Raw genomic sequence first — 16,512 nt, 5'->3', positions numbered from 1 at the left:
TACCAGCAGGTGGCGATAAAGTACCACAGCGTTGTTCACCTGCTTCCAATGAAGCCCTGAAGGAGATGAAGTTTGCTTTAGTTTCCGGGTGTGCTGTTGTGACGTCCGTTGTTGTGAATTCGGGTTTAGTTCAGTCGTCGATACATCCACCTCATCCCTGGAAAGATTTAAACCCAGCGAGCAGCGGAGAGGCTGACGTTCAGCCTCCGGGTCCAGTTTTCAGGTCGGTGTTTTTTCCTCTCACTATTCAAACGGTCAAACTCTGGGAACATGCTAGTACTGGTCGCCTTTAATGCTAGTGGATCTGAGCTGGATATGAACACACTTGTTTGCTTGCATTCACATCAGAACAGTTGTTTCTGAGGTTTACTGCTGTCTAAAGAGATTATCTCTGTGTTCATGTATCAATGGTGAGCTAATAACTTCTGGTATGTCGACATAATCTTAATTCATTTCATGTTGAGCTAAAATCTCATTTCAAAAGGCTCCTTAAACACTTTGAATAGACTGCTTATTAAGGTAACAGAGGCACGAATGTACACTTTTTATGATTTAAAAAAATGTGAAGGTAGTGATAATCCAACAGAATTGAATTGTGCAGATTGGACTCTCCTAGCATAGAGTTAGGGTGGCCATTTCTATAGCACCAAAAAGGAGGACATTGTGCGGCATATCAATAAATTACTAAGGTGTACATAAGAATCGGGTAAAGTCACATTTATAGTACAATTCTTAGTAGTTTAAAGAGGATGCTTGTGTAGCTGAATAGAACAAAATATTAAAGAAATGTAAAAAAGAATTGGTTCCCAGCATTTGTATTTATTTAATACATTGTGGTGTTTAAAAAGTGACAATTTTTTAACACGATTAATTTGCGCAGAACTGCTGCAATTGATCATAAAGCAGTTATTTGGAAAAGAAGCTCGAGAAAGAGCTAGAGAATAGGACGATGCAAACTGCAAAAAGTGGATGGAAAAGAGGAATTCATGACATGGCTGCAGCGTGTCGAGAGTAAAGATGATTTCACCATGTTCTCTATCTATCCATATCTATATATATATATATATATATATATATATATATATATATATATATATATATATATATATATATATATATAAACTTGAGTCATGGAACTGTGCTTACAGCTCCTTATTTCATATAAACTAATAACTTGTGTACATGATACTTGTTGATGGCATTAAAATTATTTCTAATAGCATTAAAAGAGCATTAAATTAGAGTTCCTCATTCCTGTATAAAACCTGTGAACGCTTAATTTAATCTGACATATTAAAAAAATCCCCATCATCATCCAGCAGATGTTCAGTTTCTGCCCAAATATTTTCTTTCTGTTGTGAATTTTTGTAACAGGGATAACTAGGATCATACATAGTTTGTATGAACTCTGTTTATTCTCTGCTTCCAAACTCATCATCTCTTCATCCATTCCTGCAATAAGAATTTTCTTTTAAAGTTGTGAGATTCACTCTAGAATCTCACAACTTCTTCCTGGTCTGTTGAAGCACCAATAGTCTGCATCCAATTATTTAATTAATTGCTCATAGTTTTTGGGAATATATACAAACTATGCTCTAATTTCTAGATACCGATCTGTTTTTACTATAATTTAATTTGACAAACCGGGTCTTCTCTACATTCTTTTTTCTGTTTGGTGCGATTGCAATAGCGGGTCTTGATCTGGACGGACCGGAGGGGAGCAAAAAATAGCTCAGCTCCGTATTTTGACGGTGAAGGACGGAGAAGACGTACGTGGGCGGTGACGAGCGGAGGATGTGGAACAGCTCTCATTGATTTACATGACAGACAAGTACTCCGTACGTGAGCGGGGTGGAGCGCTGACGGAGTATGTGGAATCTGGGGGTAAAGGAGGACAAATACACGTCCGGCTGGGTGCAGCGCCGGACGCCGGACAGTGCAATGAAAATCCGGACTGTCCGCCCTAAAGCCGGACATCTGGCCACCCTACATAGAGTTGATCTGCTGACTCCACATCTTCCACCTCTGCTTTCTGCATGCTAAACCTCTACTTCTAACTACTGTTGCACCGATGCCATTTTTTGGCCACCAATACCTGGCTGTGCAGTATCGGCTGATACGATACAATTTGTTTGAAATTGATGTTTGTGTGTATATATATATATACAGAACTGCATCCTACTTAGATGTAAAATAATTACCATCATGGCTTTGTCAAGCTGCTGCCTACCTTTGTGAAGCAGGAAAAAGACTAAAACAAAGTGAATCCAGTAGAACTTTTTTATTGCCTACCTGGAATGGGTGACAATAGTTGAATAAACTTTGGCTCTCAAAATGGTATCGGTATTTGTTGGTACTCACCGATACAGATACCACCATTTTAGTGGTGGATCGAGGCGCCACCCAATTCTGGTAAATGGAAATCAATAAATGAATGCAACAAAAAAACATTAGCAAAGTCGGTCCTCTGTCACCTAAAGTGCATCTCCAGGATTAAAGGACAGTGTCTCGCCAGGGCCGTGGAAAAAACAAATGTATCTTTAGTAGAATTGATCACCGTAGGGTTGTTTTTAATGCTCGGGCTACAAAGTGGATCAGAAAGCTGCAGCTGATCTAGAATGCTGCTGCTTGCGTCCTCACTAAAACTAAGAAAATAGAGCACATCAGCCTAGTTCTGAAGTCCTTCCTCTGGTTCCTCGTATCTCACAGAACAGAATTCAGAACACTGTGAATCAGTGAATGGTTTAGCTCCAAAATACAACACAGACTTGTTGTCATGGATAAATGGGCAGACTTCTCAGCTCTACCAGATCTATTCTACAACTAACACCCAAAACCAAACACGGAGAAGCAGCTTTTATTTCTTATGCTCCACTTATCTGGAATAAAATCCCAGAAAACTGTAAAAGTGCTGAAAGCCTAAACTACTTTAAATCAAAACAGGTTTACTATCAAAATTAAAGGCCTTTGACTGGTTTATCTAAACATTGTTAGTTATGTTTTCACTCCCAACTTTCCATTTTATTTAATTTTTTTTATCAATTTTATCTTTTTTAATGTAATCATGTTATTTTAATGATTTTAATATATTCTCTTTAATTATTTGTGTTGCCTTTATGCTGCTTTAGTGTCATGTACAGCCTGCTGATATGCTTAATAGATAAACTTGCCTTGATGTCTGTGCTGTAGGAGGATCACTGCAGAGGTTCAGTGTTAACCTGCGTAGCAGAATCGCTGAACTACATTTAAAAATAAAGAAAAATTTTGATGTTAAATATTGGATTTCATGTGGGTTTCAGGTGATACTTGATGGGCCAGCTGTTGATGCTTTGCTAACATACAGAGAAACATGGCCAGCAACTTCCGGAGCTACATCTGGGACCCCGTCCTCATTATATGTCAGATCGTACTGATGCAGTGCATCTACTACAGTTTCCTTGGCCTGTGGTTGGCTGGAGTGGACAGCCTTGTGCAGAATGGCCGGTCACTTGATCAGATCTTCAGCTATGAAGTGAGTTGGGGAATCCTTCATCTGTTCCATCATTTCTCTCTCCGCTCTTGAACCTGCATTCTTTTTATGTTTGCTCTTTTTCCACAGGTCCTTGGTTTTGCGACGATGCAGGGCAGGCTGTCAATGATGGCCTTCATCTTGAACTCTCTTACCTGGTGAGAATTAGCTGTATTCTTTAGCACATTTAAAGGGACAGAGACATTAGGAGGTGTTGTCGGAAAATTTTTATTTCTCTTCTATTATATATTAATTTATCCTATTTACTCACTATAAAAGTTTTCACTCAGTCTGTTTCTCTCTCAAGGCCACACAATTTTCTGCGGGATGGTGTTTGTAGACCAGACATAGCTTCTTCCCATAACAAACCAGATTCTTTCTCAAGGTTTATTCTTTCTGAGGTCACCTCAGATCCTTTACCCCGGTACAGGGCGGAACTGACACCTGCTCATGTTTATCTATTTGTAGAAATGACCAAAAAACAAGCACATGGTGTTTCATCCACACGCCTTTCAAATGGGGCTTTAAAATTTTCAGGTGGACTTTCTCACTTTTTACCCACTTATCACAGTAAATATAGCTGCCATTGTTCCAGGCAAAGAAAGGATAGGATAGCTCCGCCCAACGTGCATCGGACCCAATTTTTAACCGCGCAGCCAGAGCAGCAAAGATGCTTCAGCCGCGCGTCAGAACTAAACTTGTACAAGCATCAAAAATGAAGCAGAACACGCGTTTTTGTTGTTCCTGCTGCTTGCAGTGTGAACGTAGCATTGGAGGTACAGGTCATCAATGATTGGTAACAAAAGAGCACACATTTTTTCATGAAAATCAGCTGCTGACGATCGCCTCTAGATGTAACCTTTCCTCTAAAACACTGAGCCTCCATCCTCTATCCTCTCTCTACCTGCCTATGTTTCTGTCACTGTCAGTCTCTGTTTTTAACATGAATGGTTGAAGAGTCTCCTTTGTGTTCAACATATAATCATTCTGCAGCTTTTTAAAATTCTACCAGGCTTTAAACCTGGTAGAATTTAGTTGTTTTTAGTTTTTTTTTTTTTTTATTTCATATAGCCTACAGTCTCTTTGAGGGACATGTCATCTGAGCTACAAGCTAATGCCAGCATCCTTCTGTTCCGGCAGCGCTCTCGGGTTGTGGTTCTTCATTCGTCGAGGGAAGCAGTGCCTGGACTTCACCGTCACCGTTCACTTCTTCCACATGATTGGCTGCTGGATCTATAACTCCCACCTCCCCTCGGCTCTCTCCTGGTGGCTGGTCAACGTGGCCTGCATCGCGCTGATGGCCGTCATCGGGGAGTACCTGTGCATGCGGACTGAGCTCAGGGCGATTCCAGTCAATACTGGACCTAAATCCAACCTGTGAACTCTTTCTCCTGTTTTATTTAGTTTTTTTGAGACACGAGGAACTCAATGCGAAGAGTAAACCTTCATAAACGGACAGACTGAAATGTTATGAATCCTGTCATAAAGTGGTCCTCCAGCCCACCTGATATTTATTCATAGCTGCTTGTTTAATGTTGGACAGTATTTTCTCTGTAGCTTATTAAAAATGTGTCTTTTATTGTTTTTAAAAGCGTATTTCGCTACAGCTGGGAGTTATAGTTTGTATGTTTACTCATCTTAATATCTTTTATTGTCACATGATGATAATGTGTGCAATTTATACAAACTGTGCCCGCATCATCATCATCCTCATTCTGCAAGTTTTAGGCGCAACAAAATAGTGGAATAAAAAAAAAAACAACAAGCTTTTTTAAGGGGATTTTATTTATTAGTAGCTGTACTGGCAGTTGCGGTTCTAGACCAAATGTACCAGGGGGGCAGCGTTTTTTCATGGGGGCCCAGAAAAGCATGTAATAAAAAAAAAAGAGCAAGGGATTCAAATATATTAAGAGAGCTGCATGAAGGGAAATTTCTGTTCATCTAGGTTAAATTAAAATTCTATTTCTTGTTAGCTCAATATACATTTATAATTTAGGAATTTTACATATTTGTGATCTAATCTAAATATTACAGTTTCCTATAAAATCTGAATCTGATAAATTCAGTTGTAAAAATTATAGTATTTTCCAAAATTTGTTTTCAGAAAAACATTTAGTTCATGAAAACTGGGATCCTATGTCAATACCACTGAATCTTATCGCCTTATTGTTTTTAAATAATTGGTCAGACAGAATTTGTAAAGGGAAAAAACAAAATAGATCCAAAGGACCTATAAGAAATTAAGTCTGTTCCAGAGCATCATCATTAGAATATCTTTTAGCATTTTGTCTTCAGTACAGGGGCCAGGACATGATTTACTGGGGCACTGGCCCCTTTAGATCATGTCTAGAACCGCCCATGTTTACTAGCTTTGGGGTTTACTTTTACGATGGAGTATTAGCGCCAGGCTAGAAATTTTTTTTCTCTTCTATTTGGAGAATAAAGTAACGAGAATAGTCATAAATTACGAGAATAAACTCCTAAAATAAGGAGAAACAAGTTGTATTTTATGACAACTCTTAAAAGAAGCAGTTTCTTCCCTAAAATGAGGAATATCGAGCATCATGTGAAGTTATACTTTGGCTCTGGTTTGACCAATAAGGAAATCTTTTAGCACCAGCATCAAACTGGGCAGGATGTCAAAGTGGACTCAGGCTGCTGATTGGTGGAGCTGGTCGGCCGTCATCTGCTGGTCGGAGCTCAACGCTTTCTTTCTGAAATGGGTTGTTATATGATGACTTAATTCTCATAATATTACAACTTTTCATTTTCATTCCCATAATGTTACAACTTTTTTCTCATAGTTGTACGACTTTATTCTCGTAATTTTATGACTTTATTCTCATAATAATACGACTTTGTTCAGTGCAGCTTCTCTCAGGCTGATAGTCTCTGGGCTTTCAGTTAACCCAGGAGTCCTGTGACACAGGTGATACAAATCCTTTGTGTTTAAATCCCAGGGATTTTAGCAGGACAGGGGCTATGCAGTAATTTGCTCAGAGAAGAGAATCACACCTGAGATCCTGCTTTGAGAATGTATTAGGACAAACTGAGCCACATGTCATCCTGTGGAATATGATGTTTCCAGCCACACCCCTTTTTAAGCCAGGATTTACAACCTTAATTATTTAAAACCAAGATAAATGTACCCTTTCTTAAATCCTGCACAATTCAGCTAGAAAATAATGACCTGTAAACGCTCCAATAACCCGACTGAGTGTTTGGTTTTTTTCTCTGGGTTTATTTTAGGCCTCAATTTCTTCCTCTGGTAATATTTGCTCATTCTTTAGGCAAAAAAATAAGAAAAAAAGATGAGATAACAAGGATAACTCGTTTCCAGCCTTCTTCCTTGGGACTTACAGCGTTTTCTGGATTACGGCTAAATTGGTGTTTTGTTTTTTTTATCATTTTTATTTTGATCAAACAGTTTTGTCAATTATTTAAAAGCATGTTTTAGGGGTTTTTTTCCTCCCATGTGGACATAATAAAAATTATACAGTGATATTAAATGTTACAAAGTCTTAACAAAATGTTAATAATGGATAGCAAATGGAGGGAACAGCAACGATTGCCCTTCACTATTGTATTAGTGAATCCATGTAAGGTAGGATTTTTTTTCCACTATTATTGCAAGCCGGAAAAAAAAAAAAAAAAAAAAGTTTTTGGAAATAATAATTTAAAACAAACAAAAAAAGGAATCCAGAACTGAAACTTTGAAAAGTTTTAAACTAAAAGGAATTTAGAATAGCTTTGCTTTTCTAAATTTTATTTTTTCAAATGGTATATTTTCAAATGTAGGTTTTTTTTTACAGATTATATTTTTTTCCAAATGAGTTACATGAATTGCATATACAGATCACATTCTGTTCACTTAGAGCAAACGCTCACTCTTGACCAATGAGAATGTTTCTAACTTTTATGCAGACCAATAGGAATGCATCTTTGCTCTTCACTCTAGAGGAAAGCCCGCCCCATAAGGAAGAGAATGTAACCTGTGAAATGAAATTAGAAAATAATGTAATTTATAAACTGTAACCTTAAAAATAAAAAAATAAAATGTGAATGAAATATAAAACCACTGAGATTTTAGAAAAAATAAAATAGGTTCTGAGAATAGAGCAAAGTTACTCTCAAAACCTTTTTGATAAAGAAGTTTTTAAACTTCTCACATATGGTTTGCATTTTCTTTTAAATTTCCATTTATGAAACAAGTTTTATGACCTTAACAATAATGTAACAAAATTAACTCCATACACATGCATGTATAGGCTAATTTCAGAACAAGAAAAAACTTGACCAATGATATCTGCTGTATCGTTTTTCCTCTAGTATGTTTGGACTCACTGTAAGGCTTCATCTTTCTGACAGATTTGGGATCTAAACCAAATATAATTGTAACAAACATAAACAAAACTCCAGTTTTTTTTCTGGAAAAGTATCCCCAGACGATGACACTGCCTCCACCCAGTTTCAGTGATGTGCAGTGGCTCAGATATCCCAGTCCAGTCTAAGTGGACCATATCTTATTTTCTCACACTTTTCATCCCTGACATACCTATACCTATGTATATCAGATGTTTGTTTTGTTTTTTTGTATAAACATGAAGAATGCCACACACAGAGGCAAAACCGATATGACTGAATGCTAAAACTGAACCACCAATTTACGTCTTCATGCTGTTGGTTTTCCAGTCTTAGTTAAAAAGCACACTTTTATACGTCAGGCTTTTTAAAATGGTGTGCAGATGTTTTAGAGCTGCTGTATGTCTTGATTTTTGTTGGAGGAAATGAAATCAGGGCTCTAGATTAAAGTTTTAAATTCAGACATATTACAGCACTCTTGTTCAGCTTGCTGCATTTTTCACAGCTATAATTGTTTTGGCCTTGTGTCTGCATGTATTTATGCATTATGCAGAGCAGCCTGGCTCTGCATTTAGGGACAGTTTGTCAGTCATCATCTGAGCCGTGCAGCAGGGAATACGATGGGAAGAAAAAGTAGACGGGTTTTTTTCTGGAGCAGCGCCTCCCTGGTGCCTCCAAAACTCTAAATGATCTGCTTTCACTTTTTAGGTCTTATGGAAGACTCAGATGCTCTCGTTGCTTGGATGAGGCGCCTTTTTTGCAGAGGGGTTCAGTCAAAGAAAAGTGTTGTGTCTCATTTGATCAATATGATTAATGAATAAGAAACTGCCGGTTAGAGGCTGTTTGGTTTTATTTTATGTGCAGAAATCTAGAGAAGTAATTTTTACTTAAAATAAGTGCATTTGTTCTTGGATTGAGGAGGTACAAGAGACATCTTGCCAATGGAACAAGACAGTTTACACTTAAAATAAGAAAAACACAGTTGCATTGTCTTATTTCAAGTGCATATTATCTAGTTATCTTATTTTAAGAGTAAAAATACTCATGCCATTGGCAAACTATCTCATTTACCTACTGAAATTAAGAGTAAATACACTTAATTTAGTTAATTTTTTTACTTATTTCTAGATCGTTTTTCCAGTGAGATCTGAGCATCCATACTTGTTTTAAACAGCCTGACCAGATGATCAGATCCCCTTAAATCCTCCTTCTCACATATAAAGCCTTAAATGGCCAAGTTCCATCTTCTATCAGAGATCTGATTGTTCCTTATGTTCCTAACAGAGCACTTCGCTCTCAATCTGCAGGTTTACTAGTGGTTCCTAGAATTTCTAAAAGTAGAATGGGAGGCAGATCTTTTAGTTATCAGGCTCCTCTCCTGTGGAACCAACTACCAGTTTTAGTCTGTGAGGCAGACACCCTGTCTACTTTTAAGGCTAGGCTTAAAACTTTCCTTTATGATAAAGCTTATAGTTAGGGTGGCTCAGGTTATCCTGAGCTATCTCTATAGTTATGCTGCTATAGGCTTAGACCTCTGGAGGACATAGGGACCCCTATCTCATCATTCTGCTTCATTCTCTCTCTGTTCTCCTATTCTGCAGAATCTGTTAGTTCAATCTCTCTAACCTTCTGCTCTCTCTGCTTTTCCTCAGAGTAGCTTTGCCTCGTCTGTTCCTGTTTGGCTGTGACGTCATCCTGGAAAGAAACATCAGCTGTGCTGCTTCCATCAACACCCTTGTTTATAGATGTTGGAGATCTGCCTGTTTTCCAGTGTGGTCCTGTTTCTCTGACCGTGACTAACTGGATGTGCTCTCTTCGTCCTCTGGCATGGGAGCTGCCTTGGAGCTCGTCTGCCTGGCTGTGTTTCCTGGACGGGGCCGCCTTTTCAGCTGCTTTTTGTATCTCTGCTTCTGTCTCCTTGAACCCCAGTCGGCCTCGGCAGATGGCCGCTCACACTGAGCCTGGTTCTGCTGGAGGTTTCTTCCTGTTAAAAGGGAGTTTTTCCTCTCTACTGTCGCTACAAGCATGCTTAGTGTGAGGGATTGTATTTGAGTCAATGAGTCAATGCAATCAACTGGTTTTCCTTAGATAGAAAACTTTGTATCAATTTGACTGGATGATCTGGTTGAACTGTAAAGTGCCTTGAGATGACATGTGTTGTGAATTTGGCGCTATAGAAATAAACTGAATTGAATTGAATTGGATTGAATTGAAAATACTATAGCATTAACAGACATGTACTTGTAATTCAGTCTTGATGTGAAACCTTGAAATTATATATTATATGTAATTAGCACAACAGTATAATCATCCATCCATCCATTTTCCGTCACACTTATCCCAAGCGGGGTCACGAGGGGTGCTGGTACACCCCGGACAGGTCGCCAGTTTATCACAGGGCAAAACAGAGACAAGCAGGACAAGCAACCATTGATGCAAAAACTCACAATTATGGAGAATTTAGAGAAGCCAGTTAACCTAACAGTCATGTTTTTGGACTGTGGGAGGAAGCTGGAGTACCCAGAGAGAACACACGGACACTCAGGGAGAACATGCAAACTCCATGCTGAAAGACCCCAGGCTGGGAATCAAACCCGGACCCTTCTTGCTGCAAGGCAGCAGTGCTACTGAGCCACCCACAATGTTATCAAAACATGTATTTTGCATGTACATTATCAATTTAGCACTTTTGGCACATCTGTATTATTGTGCTCCATTAACACATTGTTTTTGTTGCATTTGTATAATGTGTTATATTACATGTGTAGATTTTATTGACTTTATACTGAAAATGCAATGTGATGTGCCTATTTTTAAGCATAAGTTACAGTAATCTACTTATGCTATGAAGCATTGAGTGTCTGTCAAAGGCAGTGTATAGTGTTTATTTCTAACCACTGAAAGTTGGTGGTAGTGGTGAGGTAGAAAAAAGGTTTTACACTGTAAATGACCAGAGCATTTTTTATGTTAATGTCATATTTTCTATACAGGCTGTACATTTTATTTTGTATATAAGAGGATTTTTATTTATTTTTTTCAACAAACGTCTGCCATAAAGTGTTTTGTCTGAGGTTAAACAATGCTGTGAGGCAGGTTTCCAAGTCCCAAATCTGCAATATTTATTCAGATGTTTTATTTATTTATTTATTTAAAAAGCTTTGAGTTGGAAGATCGTGTTCAGTAACGGCAGACAATTATCTTTTCTCACATATTCTCCATGGCGGTAACTGCTAAAGGCGACACCCACCACCAGTTATTTTTAGGGTGTGATCCTATTTTCACATAAGGGTTGGTTTAATCAGGAAAAACTTTCCTGATTAAAATGTTTTTAAAATATAATTTCTAGGTTGCATTTCCCCCTCAAATTTCCATCTACAGTAGTAGCCGTTCAAAATTTCCCCACTTTCCTTGATGGGTCCTTGGCTAGACTCCTACAATTCCTTTCTAAACATCAAACTTAGTACTAAAATATTCTTTCTGTCATGATTTGTGGACATTTAGATCTAAAGAGATGCGTTATCTCCTGGTCAGACCCTGTAATTCAGTGAAAGGTGGAGTCAGAGTAAAAAAAAAAATTGCACACTCAGGAGAAGGCCAGTGGCTGGAAGTCGGAGGGGAGTGGGCTGCCATTTGGCTGGCGTTTAAGGGCTAATTTAAATGGCTGTTACTGTACAAAATGTCTTCTTCAATCTACTGTCTGGTTAAAGTTAAACTTCTTGCTATCTCCACCAAAGCTACAGTGTGTAGTTTTCTCTGTAATGCTCTTGAGATGTTTTCAGGTGGCTCTTAAACAAATCTGTTTTAATTTAGCCCTTGAAGGACTGTTTCATGTCCTACTTCCACCACAGAAGCTACCTAGCTGCTGTCTTCGCTCCCTCAACAGCTGGTCCTCCTTCCACCTTCAGCAGTTGGCCCATAGAGGGTAGCCTTGGCCTGCCTCTTCCTGCTCTGTCTCCCTGGCGGGCTTTTCCCAGATGAACCTCCATCCTCCTGCAGCTACCCTCCCTACACTGGAAAAAATCTTAATCTAGATTAGTCATTTTTTCTTCAAATAAGTACACTTGTTCTTGGATTGAGGAGGTAATAAAAGAAAATTAGTAAAAAATGAAAATGTTAGAACTGTAAATTTACAGTCAGATGTTTATATTACTGTTTATATATATATATTTATTTATTTTTCTTTACTATTTTCAAGGCTGCACTTAAAAAAAAAGATAAAATTGTCCACAAAGCTGTTCCAAAGGAAATTTCTTTTTGTTTTACACGTGTGTAAACAAAATGACAAATAAATCTGTCCAAGTCTAATAGAGACATTTTGCCAACGGAAAAAAACAATTTATACTTAAAATAAGAAAACTAACCTGCATTGTCTTATTTCAAGTGGATATTATCTAAATATCTTGTTTTAAGAGTAAAATACTCATTCCAATGGCAAACTATCTTATTAGCCTACTCAAATTAAGGGTAAATACACTTAATTTAAGACATTTTTGGTTATTTCTAGATCCTTTTTCCAGTGTAGCCTTAAGCCCTCTGTCCAACCGATGGACTTATCCGATCTACGGGCATCCTACTTTGATCCTCTGCTTTCAATCTCTATAGCCAGCCTTCCATAACCTCTCCCCCACCTTCAGCCCTCTCTTTGCCCAGTGTTTTTTCTAATCTACAGCCGTGCCCCTTCCCTCTTTTCCTAAACTAGCACCGGCAAGCTGCTGCTTCTACTGCTGTAGTCCCTCAACTCCAGAGGGCGGCATGGGTAGCAGCCTCGTACCGGTTCTGGACTTCTCTCAGCTGCTGACTGCCTGAAATCAGGAACGGCGTCTCACCCTCCCTCTGTTGTCCGGGTGATTCGTCCCGTTCTCTTTATAATAACAGTCTGCTTGCCAGTCGTGGCTGATGTTAGTCTAGTTCACATAAATCGTTTTATAAATAGTGTTTTATTAGTTTGTGTAGGTTGCTCAGTGGTGCAGTGGGTAGCACTGCTGCCTTGCAGTAAGAAGGTTCCAGGTTTGATTTCTGCAACGGGATCTTTCTGCATCAAGTTTGCATTTTCTCCCTGAGCATGCGTGGGTTCTCTCCGGGTACTCCGTCTTCCTCCCTCTGTCCAAAAACATGACTGTTAGGTTAATTGACTTGTCTAAATTCTCCTTGGGTGTGAGTGTGTGCATGAATGGTTGTTTGTCCTGTGTGTCTCTTTGTTGCCCTGCGATGGACTGGCGACCTGTCCAGGGTGGACCCTGCCTCTCGCCCATAGAGATAGGCACCAGCACCCCTTGTGACCCTGCTTGGGATGAGCGTGAGGGAAAATTGATGGATGGATAGCTTGTTGGGATGGTATAAAGGCCTAACTTGCCACACTCACATCTGAGCATACGGTGAACTCTATAGTCATGAATTTTCCAGCTCAGCTGCCGTAGCGCAAAGCTGTCTGCCTCCATAAATTCACAACCAGCTCCTATTTAATTATAAATAGCAATTTCTAAGACAACACAAACAGAGAGATTGAGACTTTAAGTTCATAGATGATAAGAAATAACCAGAGATGGGAAGTAACGAAGTACAAATACTTCGTTACTGTACTCAAGTAGATTTTTCTGATATTTTTACTTTACTTTACTACTTATTTTTATGGCGACTTTTTACTTCTACTCCTTACATTTTTACACAAATATTTGTACTTTCTACTCCTTACATTTTAAAAAACTGGCTCATTACTTTAGTTTTGAATCATTTCAATGGAGTTACCGTTATTATTTTTCACGTCATCAATACCAAATTCAATCTAACTGGATGGGAATCTACGTTGCATTTGACGCACCACTACAAGATGAATCGACAGATTCGGCGGTATTCATTGGCGGCAAATCATTGCAGCTTGGTGGCGGTGGCGTTAGCATAGTAGTATGGACGACGAGATGATTGAAAATGAACACAACGGAGATCTAGTCCGATTGGCAGACATCCATTTAAAATGTAGGCAACGGCATGAAAAAAGTGGTTTCTACTTTTACTTTTATACTTTAAGTAAATTTACAAGCCTGTACTTTGTTACTTTTACTTGAGTAAAGAAGTTTAATCAGTACTTCCACTTTTACCAGAGTATTTTTTAACACAAGTATCTGTACTTTTACTCAAGTACGGAAAGTGAGTACTTTTGCCATCTCTGGAAATAACATACTTATGTATAATGTATAACATTTCTATCAGTAAATCCCTGTAAATATCACGAACGCTTTAAAAGATGCTGTTATATCAGCAGCAGAAGATTGGAAAGAAGTTTGAAATCTAATAATGTTTCACACTGAGACAGCTCCTCTAATGAGATGCACATCATGAAAACGTCTTTACTTCCTTGGAGGTTTTCCCACCGCAGGCCGTGATCTGTCATTTTCAGCCACTTATGCCTCAGCAGGAAGTATCCAGGTGGAAAGCAGCAGATGGGCGAGCACTAACAAGTGAAAACAAAAGCTATTTGTGTTCCTCATTACGCAGACTGTGCCGTACGGGAGTTACAATTTATAGCAAACCTCGCTGTAACAATCTGCACCCCGGCAATCTAAAGAATAATGCACACACCAAGTCTTGTTTTTAATATCTGTGCTTTATTGTTCCAGTAGCATTATTCTCCCATATATTGCTTTACAGAGTCTTGGAAATGTTTGTGTAAAAAAAAACAAAAACAAACAAACACTGAACTTATTTTTTTACATTCAGGAATTCGTCCTATGATTAAACAGTTATTAAAAGTCATCCTACTTTTAGAGTTTGAATGATCAACAAACATATTCATGCTTTCATCAAACACACATGATGGAGCAGGGTCCTCTCCATAGATATTGCTCATGCTTAAAGGAGATGACTGTTACCACCAGGCACAAAAAGGATTGACATGATACTACTCTTTTAAAATATGAAATCAGTAGAAACAGCTAACGAACATGCTCCTGGGATAATGAGAGGTGAGGGCTGTGTGGAGATTATTAATCTGCATAACAAAGGATGCTTGTTAATCCTCATGCATGGACCACCTAACATGTTCAAGCTAGAATCAACGTTTCATGAGCTAAATAATAGAGATAGACCGATACATATTAGAGATACCGGCATTGGTCAATGCATGCATGCGTTGGATGATTAATTAGTGCATTCAGCAGCCATGGGTTTGTTTCATGTAAGGTGCATGCATCCATTTGTTATCTATTGTTTGATTTGTTTAAATTCAAAGTTGTGTAACATTTTTGATCATTGTGTCGTGATCAGTGATATCGGCCTGAATAAGATACCGCAGATATTGGTGTTGGGTTAGACTGATTGGCTTTTAAAAACCTCTATCGGTCGATCTCTATAAAATATCATGCGAGAGGAATTAAATCTCAGAATCAAACATCTGCAAACACCTGCTAGGAATGTTGGCTTTAGAGGAAATATGTGTATATATATATATAGATATACAAAAAAAGTCTGACACCATTTAGGTAAAACTTGAGCAAACACATGCTAAACAGGTCACAGTTCCTTCCTTCACTCTGCAGTAAAAAATAAAAAAGATTCTGCCCTCACTATTTATGGAGTATTGCAGATGTTTTATTTTTACCAGATGATTTTGAAAATGTTAAATATGTTGCTGCAAAGTGCAGAACTAGGTTATGGACTTTGGTGTAAAAACTATTCAGACATTTCTTAGCTATGATTTGAACTATTTGGTGACTTCCTGGAGTGTCTCTGATTGCCATGAGGCAGCACAGGCTTTGCTGTTCAGAAAATATTGAATAAACTAGGCGCAGCTAAGGCTCCCATATGGGGGATGTGGGACGTATTAAGGCTAAAAACATGCTAGAAATTGTGTTATAGATAGGATTTTTTTTATTCTTGTAGAGGTAAAATGCAGAACTTTGGATGAAACCAGATGGGTTTCATAACGTTATCTGATTGTGACCAAACAGTCAGAAATCCAAAGGTGGTTTTGGTCTATTTTTGCTGATAGTGGACAAAGTAATTAAACCAAATGGATTCTGGAAAAGAAAAAAAACCTCCCTAAACCAAAATTACTAGAGAGGCTCAGAAGGAACAGGAAAATATTTTATCATGTGACATATTTAGTGAGGCATGAAACCAAAGCGCCACTCTGCAATGAAAAAAAAAAAAATCAACTTAATTTAGCTCAATTCATTTGTATGTTGTTAAAATTGAAAATGAGTAAGTCTGGTTTAAATGTTAAATTCACTTTACACTGCAAAAGCGATCCAGAAATAAGTAAACAGTTCTTAAATTAAGTGTATTTAACCTTAATTTGAGCAGGTAAATACGATGAAATACCAATAGAATTAGTATTTTTTCTCTTAAAATAAGATAATTATATAATATGCAGTTGAAATAAGACAATGTAATTGTTTTTTCTTATTTTAAATGTAAATTGTCTGGTTCCGTTGAAGAAGTGTCTTACTTTCCTCCTCAATTCAATGAAAAAAAGCACTTATTTTAAGAAAAAATTACTTATTTAGATTAAAAATTTTTTTGCAGTGTATCTGAAATTTAAAATTCCATACCGAGTAAATCAAAAGTAAATAAAATAATCTACTTCTGGTTTAAAAAGGTGAATTTGTTTCAGGGCTGCATGGTGTTACTCATGTTTGTCAGTGAAT

At 37.9% G+C, this 16,512-nt stretch overlaps 1 protein-coding gene across 1 annotated transcript; it reads left to right on the top strand.

The window, feature by feature from the left end:
* The first annotated feature begins 9 nt into the window (after positions 1-9).
* On the top strand, positions 10-5,273 carry sys1 (SYS1 golgi trafficking protein). Its single transcript, XM_038303621.1, has 4 exons — positions 10-223; positions 3,300-3,511; positions 3,599-3,666; positions 4,649-5,273. The coding sequence occupies exons 2-4, from the start codon at positions 3,350-3,352 to the stop codon at positions 4,887-4,889; spliced, it is 471 nt and encodes a 156-aa protein (XP_038159549.1). The 5' UTR covers positions 10-223; positions 3,300-3,349; the 3' UTR covers positions 4,890-5,273.
* Positions 5,274-16,512: the final 11,239 nt, after the last annotated feature.

The sequence above is a fragment of the Cyprinodon tularosa genome, unplaced genomic scaffold, assembly GCF_016077235.1.
Source record: "Cyprinodon tularosa strain WSP-4 unplaced genomic scaffold, ASM1607723v1 ctg1138, whole genome shotgun sequence".
NCBI lineage: Eukaryota > Metazoa > Chordata > Actinopteri > Cyprinodontiformes > Cyprinodontidae > Cyprinodon > Cyprinodon tularosa.
This window is presented reverse-complemented; position numbering and strand designations above follow the sequence as displayed.